At 43.1% G+C, this 15979-nt stretch overlaps 1 protein-coding gene across 3 annotated transcripts in view; it reads right to left on the bottom strand.

Annotated features, from left to right (window-relative positions):
• The window catches only part of LOC117496379, a 37182-nt gene extending 24867 nt beyond the window's left edge, over nt 1-12315 (bottom strand). The window contains exons 1-3 of one of the 3 annotated variants that reach the window (XM_034148028.1): nt 12271-12315; nt 9167-9268; nt 1634-1660 (exon numbers count right to left, since the gene is read on the bottom strand). In XM_034148028.1, coding sequence (XP_034003919.1) covers nt 1634-1660; nt 9167-9206 — 67 coding nt within the window. In that variant the 5' untranslated portion in view covers nt 9207-9268; nt 12271-12315. Of the gene's footprint in view, nt 1-1633; nt 1661-9166; nt 9273-12270 lie in introns of all 3 variants that reach the window. The other 2 variants (XM_034148027.1, XM_034148029.1) reach the window with 2 other exon arrangements.
• Nucleotides 12316-15979: the final 3664 nt, after the last annotated feature.

Here is a 15979-nt window from a genome sequence, read left to right as displayed (position 1 = left end):
TCAAATAAAGTCAACATTTCACAGTCTTTACTGAGCTGTGTGGGGTTTGTTCAACTTTGAATAGATGTTTGAATGGTGATATACACAGTGATAGATGTTAAGGACTAACGTTTATAATAAATACATTTGTATTGATTTTAAGATCTTTTCATACAATCATACGTATTGGGATCATTTGTATTAATGTGGACCGGAGGGAGAGGGTGACGAGCATAAGTGTCACTTTCCTTTTTTATTTCAATTCCAACTTTGGTCATGAAGAATATGTTTCTCTGTTGTCCCCCGTTCATAAAGCATAACAGCATCAGAGCACGGTGCAGAGTCTCTAGATGAGTTTACAGTAGTCCCTCGTTCTTATTAAACATCCATGTTGTAGTCCGCTGTATAGAAAACTGTAGTTTCCATAGTTTCCCCACAGCAGCAGGCGCACATTCATGACGTCCGCTGGCGCATCATAAACACGTCGGATAGTGGAAGTGCAGTCGATTCTCTAAAGTACCGCAGTCTCTTCTCCTAAGTCCTTTTGAATTCTCCTATCCACTATCCCTTAACCCCGTGACCTTTCACTCAGAGGTCAAGGAATAGACGATAGGGTTAGAACTTAGGAGCTGATTTTTGGACTATTCGACCGCAACCCTAGTGTTAGCAGGTGTGTGTTCTTGGTGTGAATGTGATCAGGTTGGTGTGTGTTGACCAGTGGCGAGCCGTCAGGGCCCTCTAGGCCCTCTGTGAGGGCCTAAGATATTCCAAAAAATAATATTTAAAAACATTAAAAAAAAAAAAAAAAAATTTAAATATATATTTTTTTAATATTATTTTTGTTATATTTTTCATTAGTTTTACCGAAAAAAAACTTGATTTAATTGTATTTAAAATAACATTTCCAAAGAAATAAATCCTTCGAATCTGCCTGTTGAATGTGAAGGGTTACATGAAAGAAGCTGGTCTGGCCCTCTCTGCGATTCACAGAGGGTTGCTATAGTAACTGAACGAGAGAGTAATGTCAAATGACAGTACAATTGACCAATCATATCTTCCCTCTAAATGGGTGGGTTTTATTATCGCGGACTTTATGACAAGTTCCGCCCGCTGTGAAACTTTTCTTGTTTCCATAGCAACAACAACTTCCTGTCAACAGCGTGAACTCGCCTTCAAAATAAAAGCATGCCAAATTACACTTAAGACATACAACTGCAACGAAAGTAACAAACACAATGCAATATCATTTTCAATGTCAAAGAACACAAATTGGGTTCACAGGTGTTGTTTTGTGTGGTAGAGGGTCGCTGTCATTGATGCGTTTTGCACCCTGGGCCGTTGTTTTGATATTCCGCTGAAGTATACGCTGTGACGTAATAACTCTTTTTTTGTCGTTTTTTCGAGGGAAGGGGTGGGGGTCAGAGGGCCTAGGTATAAAGCTCACGGCTCGCCACTGGTGTTGACGGACAGCTGCTGTCCTCTCTTCCCAGTTCTGTGAACCAGCTCTGAATCTTTTACTGGTACGGAGCACCGGACCATACCGGACTACTTTCACCTCTAAACAGAAACAACACTCATCTGTAAAAGAAGTTTGATGAAGAAGCGTTGAGACTAGAACTGGTTCTGCTTCAGTGGTTCTCTGTTCTCTGTTTACCTGTTGGAGTTCCTTCAGCCTGGAGTCCTGAGGAGAGAGTCAGGAGAGAACCATCAGGATCAAGATCCTTTAGGACTCTCTAAACATGATGCAGCAGATTGAGACATGATGCAGCAGATTGAGACATGATGCAGCAGATTGAGACGTGATGCAGCAGATTGAGACGTGATGCAGCAGATTGAGACATGATGCAGCAGATTGAGACATGATGCAGCAGATTGAGACACGATGCAGCAGATTGAGACGTGATGCAGCAGATTGAGACATGATGCAGCAGATTGAGACACGATGCAGCAGATTGAGACATGATGCAGCAGATTGAGACGTGATGCAGCAGATTGAGACACGATGCAGATTGAGACGTGATGCAGCAGATTGAGACGTGAAGCAGCAGATTGAGACGTGATGCAGATTGAGACATGATGCAGCAGATTGAGACATGATGCAGCAGATTGAGACATGATGCAGATTGAGACGTGATGCAGCAGATTGAGACGTGAAGCAGCAGATTGAGACATGATGCAGCAGATTGAGACACGATGCAGATTGAGACGTGATGCAGCAGATTGAGACATGATGCAGCAGATTGAGACACGATGCAGATTGAGACGTGATGCAGCAGATTGAGACGTGAAGCAGCAGATTGAGACGTGATGCAGCAGATTGAGACATGATGCAGCAGATTGAGACATGATGCAGCAGATTGAGACATGATGCAGATTGAGACGTGATGCAGCAGATTGAGACATGATGCAGCAGATTGAGACATGATGCAGATTGAGACGTGATGCAGCAGATTGAGACGTGAAGCAGCAGATTGAGACGTGATGCAGCAGATTGAGACATGATGCAGCAGATTGAGACACGATGCAGCAGATTGAGACGTGATGCAGCAGATTGAGACACGATGCAGCAGATTGAGACACGAAGCAGCAGATTGAGACATGATGCAGATTGAGACATGATGCAGCAGATTGAGACATGATGCAGCAGATTGAGACGTGATGCAGCAGATTGAGACGTGATGCAGCAGATTGAGACGTGATGCAGCAGATTGAGACATGATGCAGCAGATTGAGACGTGATGCAGCAGATTGAGACATGATGCAGCAGATTGAGACGTGATGCAGCAGATTGAGACGTGATGCAGCAGATTGAGACGTGATGCAGATTGAGACATGCAGCAGATTGAGACGTGATGCAGATTGAGACGTGATGCAGATTGAGACATGGTGCAGCAGATTGAGACATGATGCAGCAGATTGAGACATGATGCAGCAGATTGAGACATGCAGCAGATTGAGACGTGATGCAGATTGAGACGTGATGCAGATTGAGACATGATGCAGCAGATTGAGACATGATGCAGCAGATTGAGACATGATGCAGCAGATTGAGACATGCAGCAGATTGAGACATGATGCAGCAGATTGAGACATGATGCAGCAGATTGAGACATGATGCAGATTGAGACATGATGCAGATTGAGACATGATGCAGCAGATTGAGACATGATGCAGATTGAGACATGATGCAGATTGAGACATGATGCAGCAGATTGAGACATGATGCAGATTGAGACGTGATGCAGATTGAGACATGATGCAGCAGATTGAGACATGATGCAGATTGAGACATGATGCAGCAGATTGAGACGTGATGCAGATTGAGACATGAAGCAGCAGATTGAGACATGCAGCAGATTGAGACATGATGCAGCAGATTGAGACATGCAGCAGATTGAGACGTGATGCAGATTGAGACGTGATGCAGATTGAGACATGGTGCAGCAGATTGAGACATGATGCAGCAGATTGAGACATGATGCAGATTGAGACATGATGCAGCAGATTGAGACATGCAGCAGATTGAGACATGATGCAGCAGATTGAGACATGCAGCAGATTGAGACATGATGCAGCAGATTGAGACATGAAGCAGATTGAGACATGATGCAGATTGAGACATGATGCAGCAGATTGAGACATGAAGCAGATTGAGACATGATGCAGATTGAGACATGATGCAGATTGAGACATGATGCAGCAGATTGAGACATGAAGCAGATTGAGACATGATGCAGCAGATTGAGACATGAAGCAGATTGAGACATGATGCAGATTGAGACATGATGCAGCAGATTGAGACATGCAGCAGATTGAGACATGATGCAGCAGATTGAGACATGATGCAGATTGAGACATGAAGCAGATTGAGACATGATGCAGCAGATTGAGACATGAAGCAGATTGAGACATGATGCAGATTGAGACATGATGCAGCAGATTGAGACATGAAGCAGATTGAGACATGATGCAGATTGAGACACGATGCAGCAGATTGAGACATGATGCAGCAGATTGAGACACGAAGCAGCAGATTGAGACGTGATGCCGCAGATTGAGACGTGAAGCAGCAGATTGAGACGTGATGCAGCAGATTGAGACGTGATGCAGCAGATTGAGACGTGATGCAGCAGATTGAGACATGATGCAGCAGATTGAGACGTGATGCAGCAGATTGAGACGTGATGCAGCAGATTGAGACGTGATGCCGCAGATTGAGACGTGAAGCAGCAGATTGAGACGTGATGCAGCAGATTGAGACGTGATGCAGCAGATTGAGACGTGATGCAGCAGATTGAGACGTGATGCCGCAGATTGAGACGTGATGCCGCAGATTGAGACGTGATGCAGCAGATGAGACGTGATGCAGCAGATTGAGACGTGATGCAGCAGATTGAGACGTGATGCAGCAGATTGAGACGTGATGCAGCAGATTGAGACGTGATGCAGCAGATTGAGACATGCAGCAGATTGAGACGTGATGCAGATTGAGACGTGATGCAGATTGAGACATGATGCAGCAGATTGAGACATGATGCAGCAGATTGAGACATGATGCAGCAGATTGAGACATGCAGCAGATTGAGACGTGATGCAGATTGAGACGTGATGCAGATTGAGACATGATGCAGCAGATTGAGACGTGATGCAGCAGATTGAGACGTGATGCAGCAGATTGAGACGTGATGCAGCAGATTGAGACGTGATGCAGCAGATTGAGACATGCAGCAGATTGAGACGTGATGCAGATTGAGACGTGATGCAGATTGAGACATGATGCAGCAGATTGAGACATGATGCAGCAGATTGAGACATGATGCAGCAGATTGAGACATGATGCAGCAGATTGAGACATGCAGCAGATTGAGACGTGATGCAGATTGAGACGTGATGCAGATTGAGACATGGTGCAGCAGATTGAGACATGATGCAGCAGATTGAGACATGATGCAGCAGATTGAGACATGATGCAGATTGAGACATGATGCAGCAGATTGAGACATGATGCAGCAGATTGAGACATGATGCAGATTGAGACATGATGCAGCAGATTGAGACATGATGCAGCAGATTGAGACATGATGCAGCAGATTGAGACATGATGCAGCAGATTGAGACATGATGCAGCAGATTGAGACATGATGCAGATTGAGACATGATGCAGATTGAGACATGATGCAGATTGAGACGTGATGCAGATTGAGACATGATGCAGATTGAGACATGATGCAGATTGAGACGTGATGCAGATTGAGACATGATGCAGATTGAGACGTGATGCAGCAGATTGAGACGTGATGCAGATTGAGACGTGATGCAGATTGAGACGTGATGCAGATTGAGACGTGATGCAGATTGAGACATGATGCAGATTGAGACGTGATGCAGATTGAGACGTGATGCAGATTGAGACATGCAGCAGATTGAGACATGATGCAGCAGATTGAGACATGCAGCAGATTGAGACATGATGCAGATTGAGACATGCAGCAGATTGAGACATGATGCAGCAGATTGAGACATGAAGCAGATTGAGACATGATGCAGCAGATTGAGACATGAAGCAGATTGAGACACGATGCAGCAGATTGAGACATGATGCAGCAGATTGAGACATGATGCAGCAGATTGAGACATGATGCAGCAGATTGAGACATGATGCAGATTGAGACATGAAGCAGATTGAGACATGATGCAGATTGAGACATGATGCAGCAGATTGAGACATGATGCAGATTGAGACATGCAGCAGATTGAGACATGAAGCAGATTGAGACATGATGCAGCAGATTGAGACATGAAGCAGATTGAGACATGATGCAGCAGATTGAGACATGAAGCAGATTGAGACATGATGCAGCAGATTGAGACATGCAGCAGATTGAGACATGATGCAGATTGAGACATGCAGCAGATTGAGACATGCAGCAGATTGAGACATGATGCAGCAGATTGAGACATGATGCAGCAGATTGAGACATGCAGCAGATTGAGACATGATGCAGATTGAGACATGATGCAGATTGAGACATGCAGCAGATTGAGACATGATGCAGATTGAGACATGCAGCAGATTGAGACATGATGCAGCAGATTGAGACATGCAGCAGATTGAGACATGATGCAGATTGAGACATGCAGCAGATTGAGACATGATGCAGATTGAGACATGATGCAGCAGATTGAGACATGATGCAGCGATGGAGACATGAATGCAGATTGAGACATGATGCAGCAGATTGAGACATGATGCAGCAGATTGAGACATGAAGCAGATTGAGACATGATGCAGCAGATTGAGACATGCAGCAGATTGAGACATGATGCAGATTGAGACATGCAGCAGATTGAGACATGCAGCAGATTGAGACATGATGCAGATTGAGACATGCAGCAGATTGAGACATGCAGCAGATTGAGACATGATGCAGCAGATTGAGACATGATGCAGCAGATTGAGACATGCAGCAGATTGAGACATGATGCAGATTGAGACATGATGCAGCAGATTGAGACATGATGCAGCAGATTGAGACATGAAGCAGATTGAGACATGATGCAGCAGATTGAGACATGCAGCAGATTGAGACATGATGCAGCAGATTGAGACATGATGCAGATTGAGACATGATGCAGATTGAGACATGAAGCAGATTGAGACATGATGCAGATTGAGACATGCAGCAGATTGAGACATGATGCAGATTGAGACATGATGCAGCAGATTGAGACATGATGCAGCAGATTGAGACATGATGCAGCAGATTGAGACATGATGCAGATTGAGACATGAAGCAGATTGAGACATGCAGCAGATTGAGACATGCAGCAGATTGAGACATGATGCAGCAGATTGAGACATGATGCAGCAGATTGAGACATGATGCAGATTGAGACATGATGCAGATTGAGACATGATGCAGATTGAGACATGATGCAGCAGATTGAGACATGATGCAGCAGATTGAGACATGCAGCAGATTGAGACATGATGCAGCAGATTGAGACATGATGCAGATTGAGACATGATGCAGCAGATTGAGACATGATGCAGCAGATTGAGACATGATGCAGCAGATTGAGACATGATGCAGATTGAGACAATAAGCAGATTGAGACATGCAGCAGATTGAGACATGATGCAGATTGAGACATGATGCAGCAGATTGAGACATGATGCAGATTGAGACATGATGCAGCAGATTGAGACATGATGCAGATTGAGACATGATGCAGCAGATTGAGACATGATGCAGATTGAGACATGATGCAGATTGAGACATGAAGCAGATTGAGACATGATGCAGATTGAGACATGCAGCAGATTGAGACATGATGCAGCAGATTGAGACATGATGCAGCAGATTGAGACATGATGCAGATTGAGACATGAAGCAGATTGAGACATGCAGCAGATTGAGACATGATGCAGCAGATTGAGACATGCAGCAGATTGAGACATGATGCAGCAGATTGAGACATGATGCAGCAGATTGAGACATGATGCAGCAGATTGAGACATGATGCAGCAGATTGAGACATGATGCAGCAGATTGAGACATGCAGCAGATTGAGACATGATGCAGCAGATTGAGACATGATGCAGATTGAGACATGATGCAGCAGATTGAGACATGATGCAGATTGAGACATGATGCAGATTGAGACATGAAGCAGATTGAGACATGATGCAGATTGAGACATGATGCAGCAGATTGAGACATGATGCAGATTGAGACATGATGCAGCAGATTGAGACATGATGCAGATTGAGACATGATGCAGCAGATTGAGACATGATGCAGATTGAGACATGATGCAGCAGATTGAGACATGATGCAGCAGATTGAGACATGCAGCAGATTGAGACATGATGCAGCAGATTGAGACATGATGCAGCAGATTGAGACATGATGCAGCAGATTGAGACGTGATGCAGCAGATTGAGACATGAAGCAGCAGATTGAGACATGATGCAGCAGATTGAGACGTGATGCAGCAGATTGAGACACGATGCAGCAGATTGAGACACGATGCAGCAGATTGAGATTACAATAATACATGTAATAGCTACGTTGGTCCACAGGGCAAGACATACTATATTCACAAATAACCCTCTCAAAACGTGACAAGGATATAATTATTGTTCCTATTCATTTCTAATGACCAGTGTCCATGTCTGGACAAACTGGAAGAACTGCCACGAAACTGAATACGTGACGTGGATCATAAATATATCAGCAATTAAACAACATTTTCAATTTCTCTTCACACAATACGTCTCTATATTTGATCGAATCGGTAGATAGGCTTTTTAAAACCCTTATCACAACACCTCTTTGCATATCGTTTTGCATCACGGTGCACAGCTGATAGAAAGGGAGTTGTAGTTTTTAAGGATATTATTGATTTTCTTTGAATATAAGAATGTAAATACTGAGTTGAGAGAATAGTCAGGGGTTTTAGGTGATGGGAGACACATCTATGGAGTCAGAATTTCAATATCTAACCGTTAAGTGACTGAGCGTCATTTTCTCAGTATTTTACAGCACCACAATTTGGTGATTCTACCCAGTTAGGCATATTCACATGGCTTAATCAGAATTTCAATAGTGTTCATGCCCCACCCCAGCATCCACCTGTAGGCTCGAGGGGGGGGGGGGTATCTGATCATCCCTCAGTGTTCTGTGTAAATCTGCAGAGTGATGAGGCCGAGCCTAGCTTCTAATAAACATAAGATCACGTGAGGTGTGTGACTGAACTATTAATATGTGATCTGATGAAAACTGCAGTCATGGTGACAATCTGAGAGAGGAGTCTAGACTTGTGACTGAAGAGCGTTTCTGAGGAGTTTATTTTGGGGACTGATGGAAGGTCATGGTTTCCTGTCACCATGACTACATGCTCCTATCTGTATAAAGCCTCTGGTTGCTTCATCACTATCTCTGAAAGGGTGGGCTGTTTCTGGAAACCTCTAAATACAAATAATATTATTAAATAATTAAGGAGGAACTTCTCAGGTTGATATACATATCTTTATTTTAGCTTCATTTTGTTTTACCGTTAGTAGTTTTTGTAGTTTTAGTAGTTTTATCGCAAATCTTTGAGGCAATGACTTGTTTGATGATGTAAGAATATTTAATATCTAGAATAAAGATAATAATAAATAGTGTAATAAAGATGTTACCTGCGCTCAGCAGTAGCAGCAGCAGCAGCAGGTGCTCCATGATGTCTCCTCACTCTGTGTACTTATCAGTATATGTTGATGAGAGACAGGAAGTCAGGCTCTCTTCCTGTCACAAAGACACCATTAAAACTCACCTGTTAAGCCGGAGAGGCACCTAATCCGGGGCCTGCGGGGTGTTTTTTCACGAAACTGTGTCTCAGGGCTTCTTAATATTTAAAAAACTATTAATGTGTCATACTCACTTAACGGGAAGAAACTCAGCTAACTGACGATACGAACCATTTTTACCAAAACAAAACACAAGTCTCACAAGAAGCGTCTAATTGAGCCCTGAGCCAAAAAATGCTAACACACTTAGCACAGAACTGACGGTAAAAATACCCTTATTACTTATTGTAACTGCACACACAAGATAGCAATTGGCATCGTGAGATTCCACAGATTCCAGAAATATAAGTCTCATCACTGAGCGATCAGAACTCGCGACAGGGGAAGCAAACACATACATCACAACACGTAGCTTTACGGAGCAAACACGGGACATTGTCTCACCTTAGCTGTTGTTCTGATCAAAAGTCGTTTTCAATGGCATTAAAAACGATAAAAACACTGCTGAAGGTTAATCCAATGGTTAATCCAATGTGTCTGTGTCGCTTTGAAATGATCACTGGAATCTGTCATAGAAGCAGTTATTCTCTCTAGTAGTGAGGTGTGGGGTCCTCTCTCCAAACACCATGTGGCCCAATTAGACAGACCCCCAGTTGAAATGATGCATCTTCAATGCTTAAAAAGCATCTTAAAGCTGCTCAGAAAAAACACAAACAATGCCTGCAGAGCTGAATTAGGCCAATTCCCATTCCATCTGAACATATCGTAACCCTAACCCTAATCCATACCATCTGAACATATGGTAACCCTAACCCTAATCCATTCCATCTGAACATATGGTAACCTTAACCCTAATCCATTCCATCTGAACATATGGTAACCCTAACCCTAATCCATACCATCTGAACATATGGTAACCTTAACCCTAATCCATTCCATCTGAACATATGGTAACCTTAACCCTAATCCATTCCATCTGAACATATGGTAACCTTAACCCTAATCCATCCACACTCAGAAACACTTACCAACACATTCACTGCTGGCTCATTTCCACAGGGGAAGATGAGGCACCCACTTCCTCCATTCAACCGTCTGCACCCCACTTCCTCCATTCAACCCTCTGCACCCCACTTCCTCCATTCAACCGTCTGCACCCCACTTCCTCCATTCAACCCTCTGCACCCCACTTCCTCCATTCAACCGTCTGCACCCCACTTCCTCCATTCAACCGTCTGCACCCCACTTCCTCCATTCAACCGTCTGCACCCCACTTCCTCCATTCAACCGTCTGCACCCCACTTCCTCCATTCAACCCTCTGCCGCCAACATTCAGAACGAACAAAACATCCCAAACACTTGGATCAACAGGATCAAGAAAACATTAGCACTTGATCATTGCTGTGGAGAGTCTCCCCCAGTGGGTGAGGTACGGGGGAGACTCAGGGCCTCCTCCCTTTAGACAGGGCTGTCCAGTGGGTGAGGTACGGGGGAGACTCAGGGCCTCCTCCCTTTAGACAGGGCTGTCCAGTGGGTGAGGTACGGGGGAGACTCAGGGCCTCCTCCCTTTAGACAGGGCTGTCCAGTGGGTGAGGTACGGGGGAGACTCAGGGCCTCCTCCCTTTAGACAGGGCTGTCCAGTGGGTGAGGTACGGGGGAGACTCAGGGCCTCCTCCCTTTAGACAGGGCTGTCCAGTGGGTGAGGTACGGGGGAGATTCAGGGCCTCCTCCCTTTCACCTTGAGGGCCCTCCTGACCAGAGGCCCCCGAACAGAGGAGCCCCCCCCCCCCCATCCCTTCTCTCCCCTCTGGACTCTTAACCTGTTCTTTTCACGAAACTGTGACTTAGGGCTTCTTAACATTTATGAAACTAATAATGTTCCATACCCACTTAACGGGAAGAAACTCAGCTATCTGACGACACGAACCATTTTTACCGAAACAAAACACAAGTCTCACAAGAAGCGTCTAAATGAGCCCTGAGCGAAAAAATGCTAACTCTCAGCTTAAATACCCTTATTACTTATCGTATCTGCACAAACAAGATATCGATTAGCAAACTGAGATTCCACAGATTCCAGAAATATTAGTGTCATCACTGAGTGATGCAAACTCGCGACAGGGGAAGCGAAAACAGACATCACAACACGTAGCTTCACGGAGGAAGCTTCTTCAAATCAAATCAAATCAAGTTTTATTTATAAAGCACATTTAAAAGCGATTTTTGGTCGAGCCAAAGTGCTGTACATGTAATAAAAACACATTACTACAATCACAATAAAAGACAATAAATTACAACAGATATATATTTTAAAAAAAACACAAGGAAAAGTCAGGAGTCGTGCTCCGCTCTGACTAGAAGGCCAGAGAGAAGAAGTGTGTTTTTAGTGTAGATTTAAAAACCCCTAGGGTCTGGGCCGACCTCACATGGAGGGGCAGAGTGTTCCAGAGCCTAGGGCCAGCTGCTGAGAAGGCTCGGTGCCCTCTGGTTTTGAGCCTGGTCTTGGGCACTACCAGCAGCAGCTGGTCAGCAGACCTTAAAGCTCTGGCTGGGGTGTAGCGCTGGAGCAGTTCAGCTATATAGGCCGGAGCCAGCCCATTTAGTGCTTTAAAAACAAATAAAAGGATTTTAAAATCAATTCTGAACCGAACTGGAAGCCAGTGCAGTGAGGCCAGAATAGGGGTGATGTGGTCACGCTTTTTGTGGCCAGTCAGCAAACGTGCAGCAGCGTTTTGGACTAGCTGCAGGCGTTTAATTGAGGCCTGGTCCATACCCACATACAGAGCGTTGCAATAGTCCAGTCTTGAGGTTACAAAGGCGTTAATAACCCTTTCTAAGTCATTAAAAGATAAATACGACTTGGTTTTGGCCAATAGTCTTATTTAAAAAAAGCAGGATTTGACTCCAGTGCTGATCTGCTTGTCGAATTTAAAAGTGCTAGTGAAGGTCACTCCAAGGTTCATGACCGAGGGGAGGATGTTTTTATTTATTCTCACCTTAGCTGTTGTTCTGATCAAAAGTCGTGTTCAATGGCATCAAAACGATAAAAACGCTGCTGAAGGTTAATCCAATGGTTAATCCAATGTGTCTGTGTCACTTTGAAATGATCACTGATAATCCATCTTCATATTTACTAGTTTGAGCCGAGGTTTCAGTTTTCAGTTTTCAGAGCATAACATTGCTTTCGACTGCCTGCGCGTATCTCTCACTCCTCAATGGTAACATGTGTGTATGTGGAACTTCCCCTTCGATTCTATTGGCTCTAACGGTTCAAAAGAGGTCACCAAAATCGACCAATGGATTCCAGAGAAATGGCAAATGCACCCAAATGACCCCAAAGGTGGGGTTTTATTTGCTCTAAAAAGGTCACACTTCACTTGTTTTGCATCAATGTTGATACAGGTTACTTATTAAATGTTATAGTTTGGATTCCTAAAGCTTTTAGTCTCCGATCCCATCATTCATGGATGGTTTTCACTATAAGTAATGTGGGGTTTTTTGGACGGACACTATAATTTACATTTTTTTACTATGTTCAATCTGAATTTACTTTACAATAAAACAATTCTATATAGATTCTGACTTTTCTACATCCAACTCACAGGTTTATCATTACTTTGAGAAAAAAGATTATTAATTTACCCCTTTTCGAAGGGAAGTTATGTTCATTTGTTCTGGGAATGTCATTTTCGAGCCTGAGGCCTGAAAAACAGGCTTGGGGCTTAACAGGTTAACCCTAACCCTCCTCACCCTCTCCTCCCTCCCCTCTCCCTCTTCTCCCTCCTACTCCCCCCTACTCCCCCTCCCCACTCATCTTACCCTAAACCCCACAGACAGCAGATAACACCACAGAGCGATGTCTCTCTCCCATGCAGTCCTCTCTCCTCTCTCACCCGCAGACCCACAGTCCTCCAGCAGAGGGAGCCACAGTTTGCTACAGAGCCCCTTGAAGGCAGAAAGAGCCCTGAGGTGGATGTGAGCTCCACAGCAACAATGATGATGCACAACTAAAGTCTTTCAGAACTCAAGCCCATTATCTGAGGCATCACCTGGCTCCCCGTCAGGAGCCCTTCACCCAGGCTCCTTCACAAAACTACAGGTATGGGCGCTGGAGGTCAAAATATAATTTATTTAGGATTTATTTGAGAAAATATTGAAATTTTGAGAAAAAGTCAAAATATTGAACATTTTTGAAAAAATAAAACATGTGAGATTCTCAGAAAAAAGTTAGAATTTTGACCTTTTTGAAAAGAATCTGAATTTTGAGATTTTCTGGAAAAAAGTCCAAAAATGTGTAAAAGAAAACCAACAGATTTTGAGATGTTGAAAGACCTTTCTTTCAGGTGGGACAGGTTCTTCTTTATGTTTTTGTTCAGGTCGGTAAAAGTCACAAAGCACTTCACATCTTTGCTTGTTTGCTTGTAAAGTGACTTTGAGCTCTATATAAATAACATTTATTATTATTGTAGAAAATGTTCAGCAAAGTCCAAGATATTTCAGATTTTCAGGAAAAAATTCAAAATGTTGAGATTTTGTGCAACTCGATTTTGACAGGATAACAACTGGTGACTTCTAGAATTGTGTGAGTAACATTCTGTTTTTAGACTTCTCTGTTTCAGTGTGTGTACTCTGTATAAATGCTCTGTAGTTGATCTGATTGATTGTGATTTTTTCTTTTTAACTTTTTTTCATACATAACATCAATAGAACATACATGGAGATGCTTACATAACTTCAGCTGTTGTACACCAGGATTAATCATTCATGCCCTCCTTGGCACCAAAAGGACATACAGTTTCTTAATGTTATCCATTTCTATATTGTGCAAACATTATCAACATATGACAGACATTATCACTCCCCCTCATCGGAAACATGATCGCACAATACCTGAACCATTATGATAGTAAGAGCCAGTGCTTTACCATCCAGATGAAACAAGTACAAGTGCAGTGAATACAAATACATGAAAAATAAATAAATAAAAATAAATAAGTAAGAGGTGCTGCTTGTATTAATGGGGACCATTTTTCTTCGAATTTGTCAGTTTTCAGCCGTAGTCTTTGTAATGTAGTCTTGCTGTGATTTTCTCCATTAAATAAACATTTTTTACCCTGTTTTTCCAGTGGACTAAATTGGGGAGCTGCGGCTTCAGCCACGAGACCGTTATACATTTTTTCGCAATTAGAAGAAGAATTCTTAGTAAGAAAGCTACATTTCTGTCCATCTCACTGGGCAGTATACCCAGTATATAAAGTGATCTCACTGGGCAGTATACCCAGTATATAAAGTGATTTCACAGGGCAGTATACCCAGTATATAAAGTGATTTCACAGGGCAGTATACCCAGTATATAAAGTGATTTCACAGGGCAGTATACCCAGTATATAAAGTGATCTCACAGGGCAGTATACCCAGTATATAAAGTGATTTCACAGGGCAGTATACCCAGTATATAAAGTGATTTCACAGGGCAGTATACCCAGTATATAAAGTGATTTCACAGGGCAGTATACCCAGTATATAAAGTGATCTCACAGGGCAGTATACTCAGTATATAAAGTGATCTCACAGGGCAGTATACCCAGTATATAAAGTGATCTCACAGAGCAGTATACCCAGTATATAAAGTGATCTCACAGGGCAGTATACCCAGTATATAAAGTGATCTCACAGAGCAGTATACTCAGTATATAAAGTGATCTCACTGGGCAGTATACTCAGTATATAAAGTGATCTCACAGAGCAGTATACTCAGTATATAAAGTGATCTCACAGAGCAGTATACTCAGTATATAAAGTGATCTCACAGAGCAGTATACTCAGTATATAAAGTGATCTCACTGGGCAGTATACCCAGTATATAAAGTGATCTCACTGGGCAGTATACCCAGTATATAAAGTGATCTCACAGGGCAGTATACCCAGTATATAAAGTGATCTCACTGGGCAGTATACCCAGTATATAAAGTGATCTCACTGGGCAGTATACCCAGTATATAAAGTGCTGGGTCCAAAGTAAAGGTAATGCCCAGCACCCGTTTAATCTCCTTTTGAAAATCCTTCCAGAAGCCCTGAATGTTTGGACAGGGAGGCGTGTGGCGCAGTGGATAGAGCCTTGGTGTTGGGATCAGGGGGTCACAGGTTCAAACCCCACTGCAGTCAGCATGTCATTGTGTCCCTGAGACACTTCACCCCAAAGTGCTCCTGTGGGGATTGTCCACAGTATTGAGTATGTAAGTCGCTTTGGATAAAAGCGTCTAACAAGTGACATGCAATGCAATGTAATGTAATGTAATGGACCGTCCCAACATATATGTGTGAGGTCCACAGCTCCTCTAGCACAAATTAGAGGTATTGCTATATGTTGAAGTGATAGATGGGGTCGTAAAATATCTCAAATTCCCTCCATGTTGGACTGTTTGTTATTGAAATATCCCACCTTGAATGTTTCTTCCCAATCCTCGTCGCATATTATAATATTCGCTTCCAACTCCCATTTTTCTTTGACATCCTTATTGTTGCCGTTACATTCATAATGTAGTACCTTGTAAAGTTTTGATATAGCCCCTTTTTTTGTCTCGTCCTCTGTATATGTCATTAACAGTTCCTCTAGTTTAGATGGGGCTTTGCGAATGTTTTCCCATTCCCTATGCTTCTGAAGGTAATGTCTCAGTTGCAGGAAAGTAGTTATACAAATACCAC

The sequence above is a fragment of the Trematomus bernacchii genome, unplaced genomic scaffold (assembly GCF_902827165.1).
Source record: "Trematomus bernacchii unplaced genomic scaffold, fTreBer1.1, whole genome shotgun sequence".
Taxonomy (NCBI): Eukaryota; Metazoa; Chordata; class Actinopteri; order Perciformes; family Nototheniidae; genus Trematomus; species Trematomus bernacchii.
The sequence above is the reverse complement of the archived record's forward strand: the minus strand, read 5'-3'. Positions and strand labels throughout refer to the sequence as shown.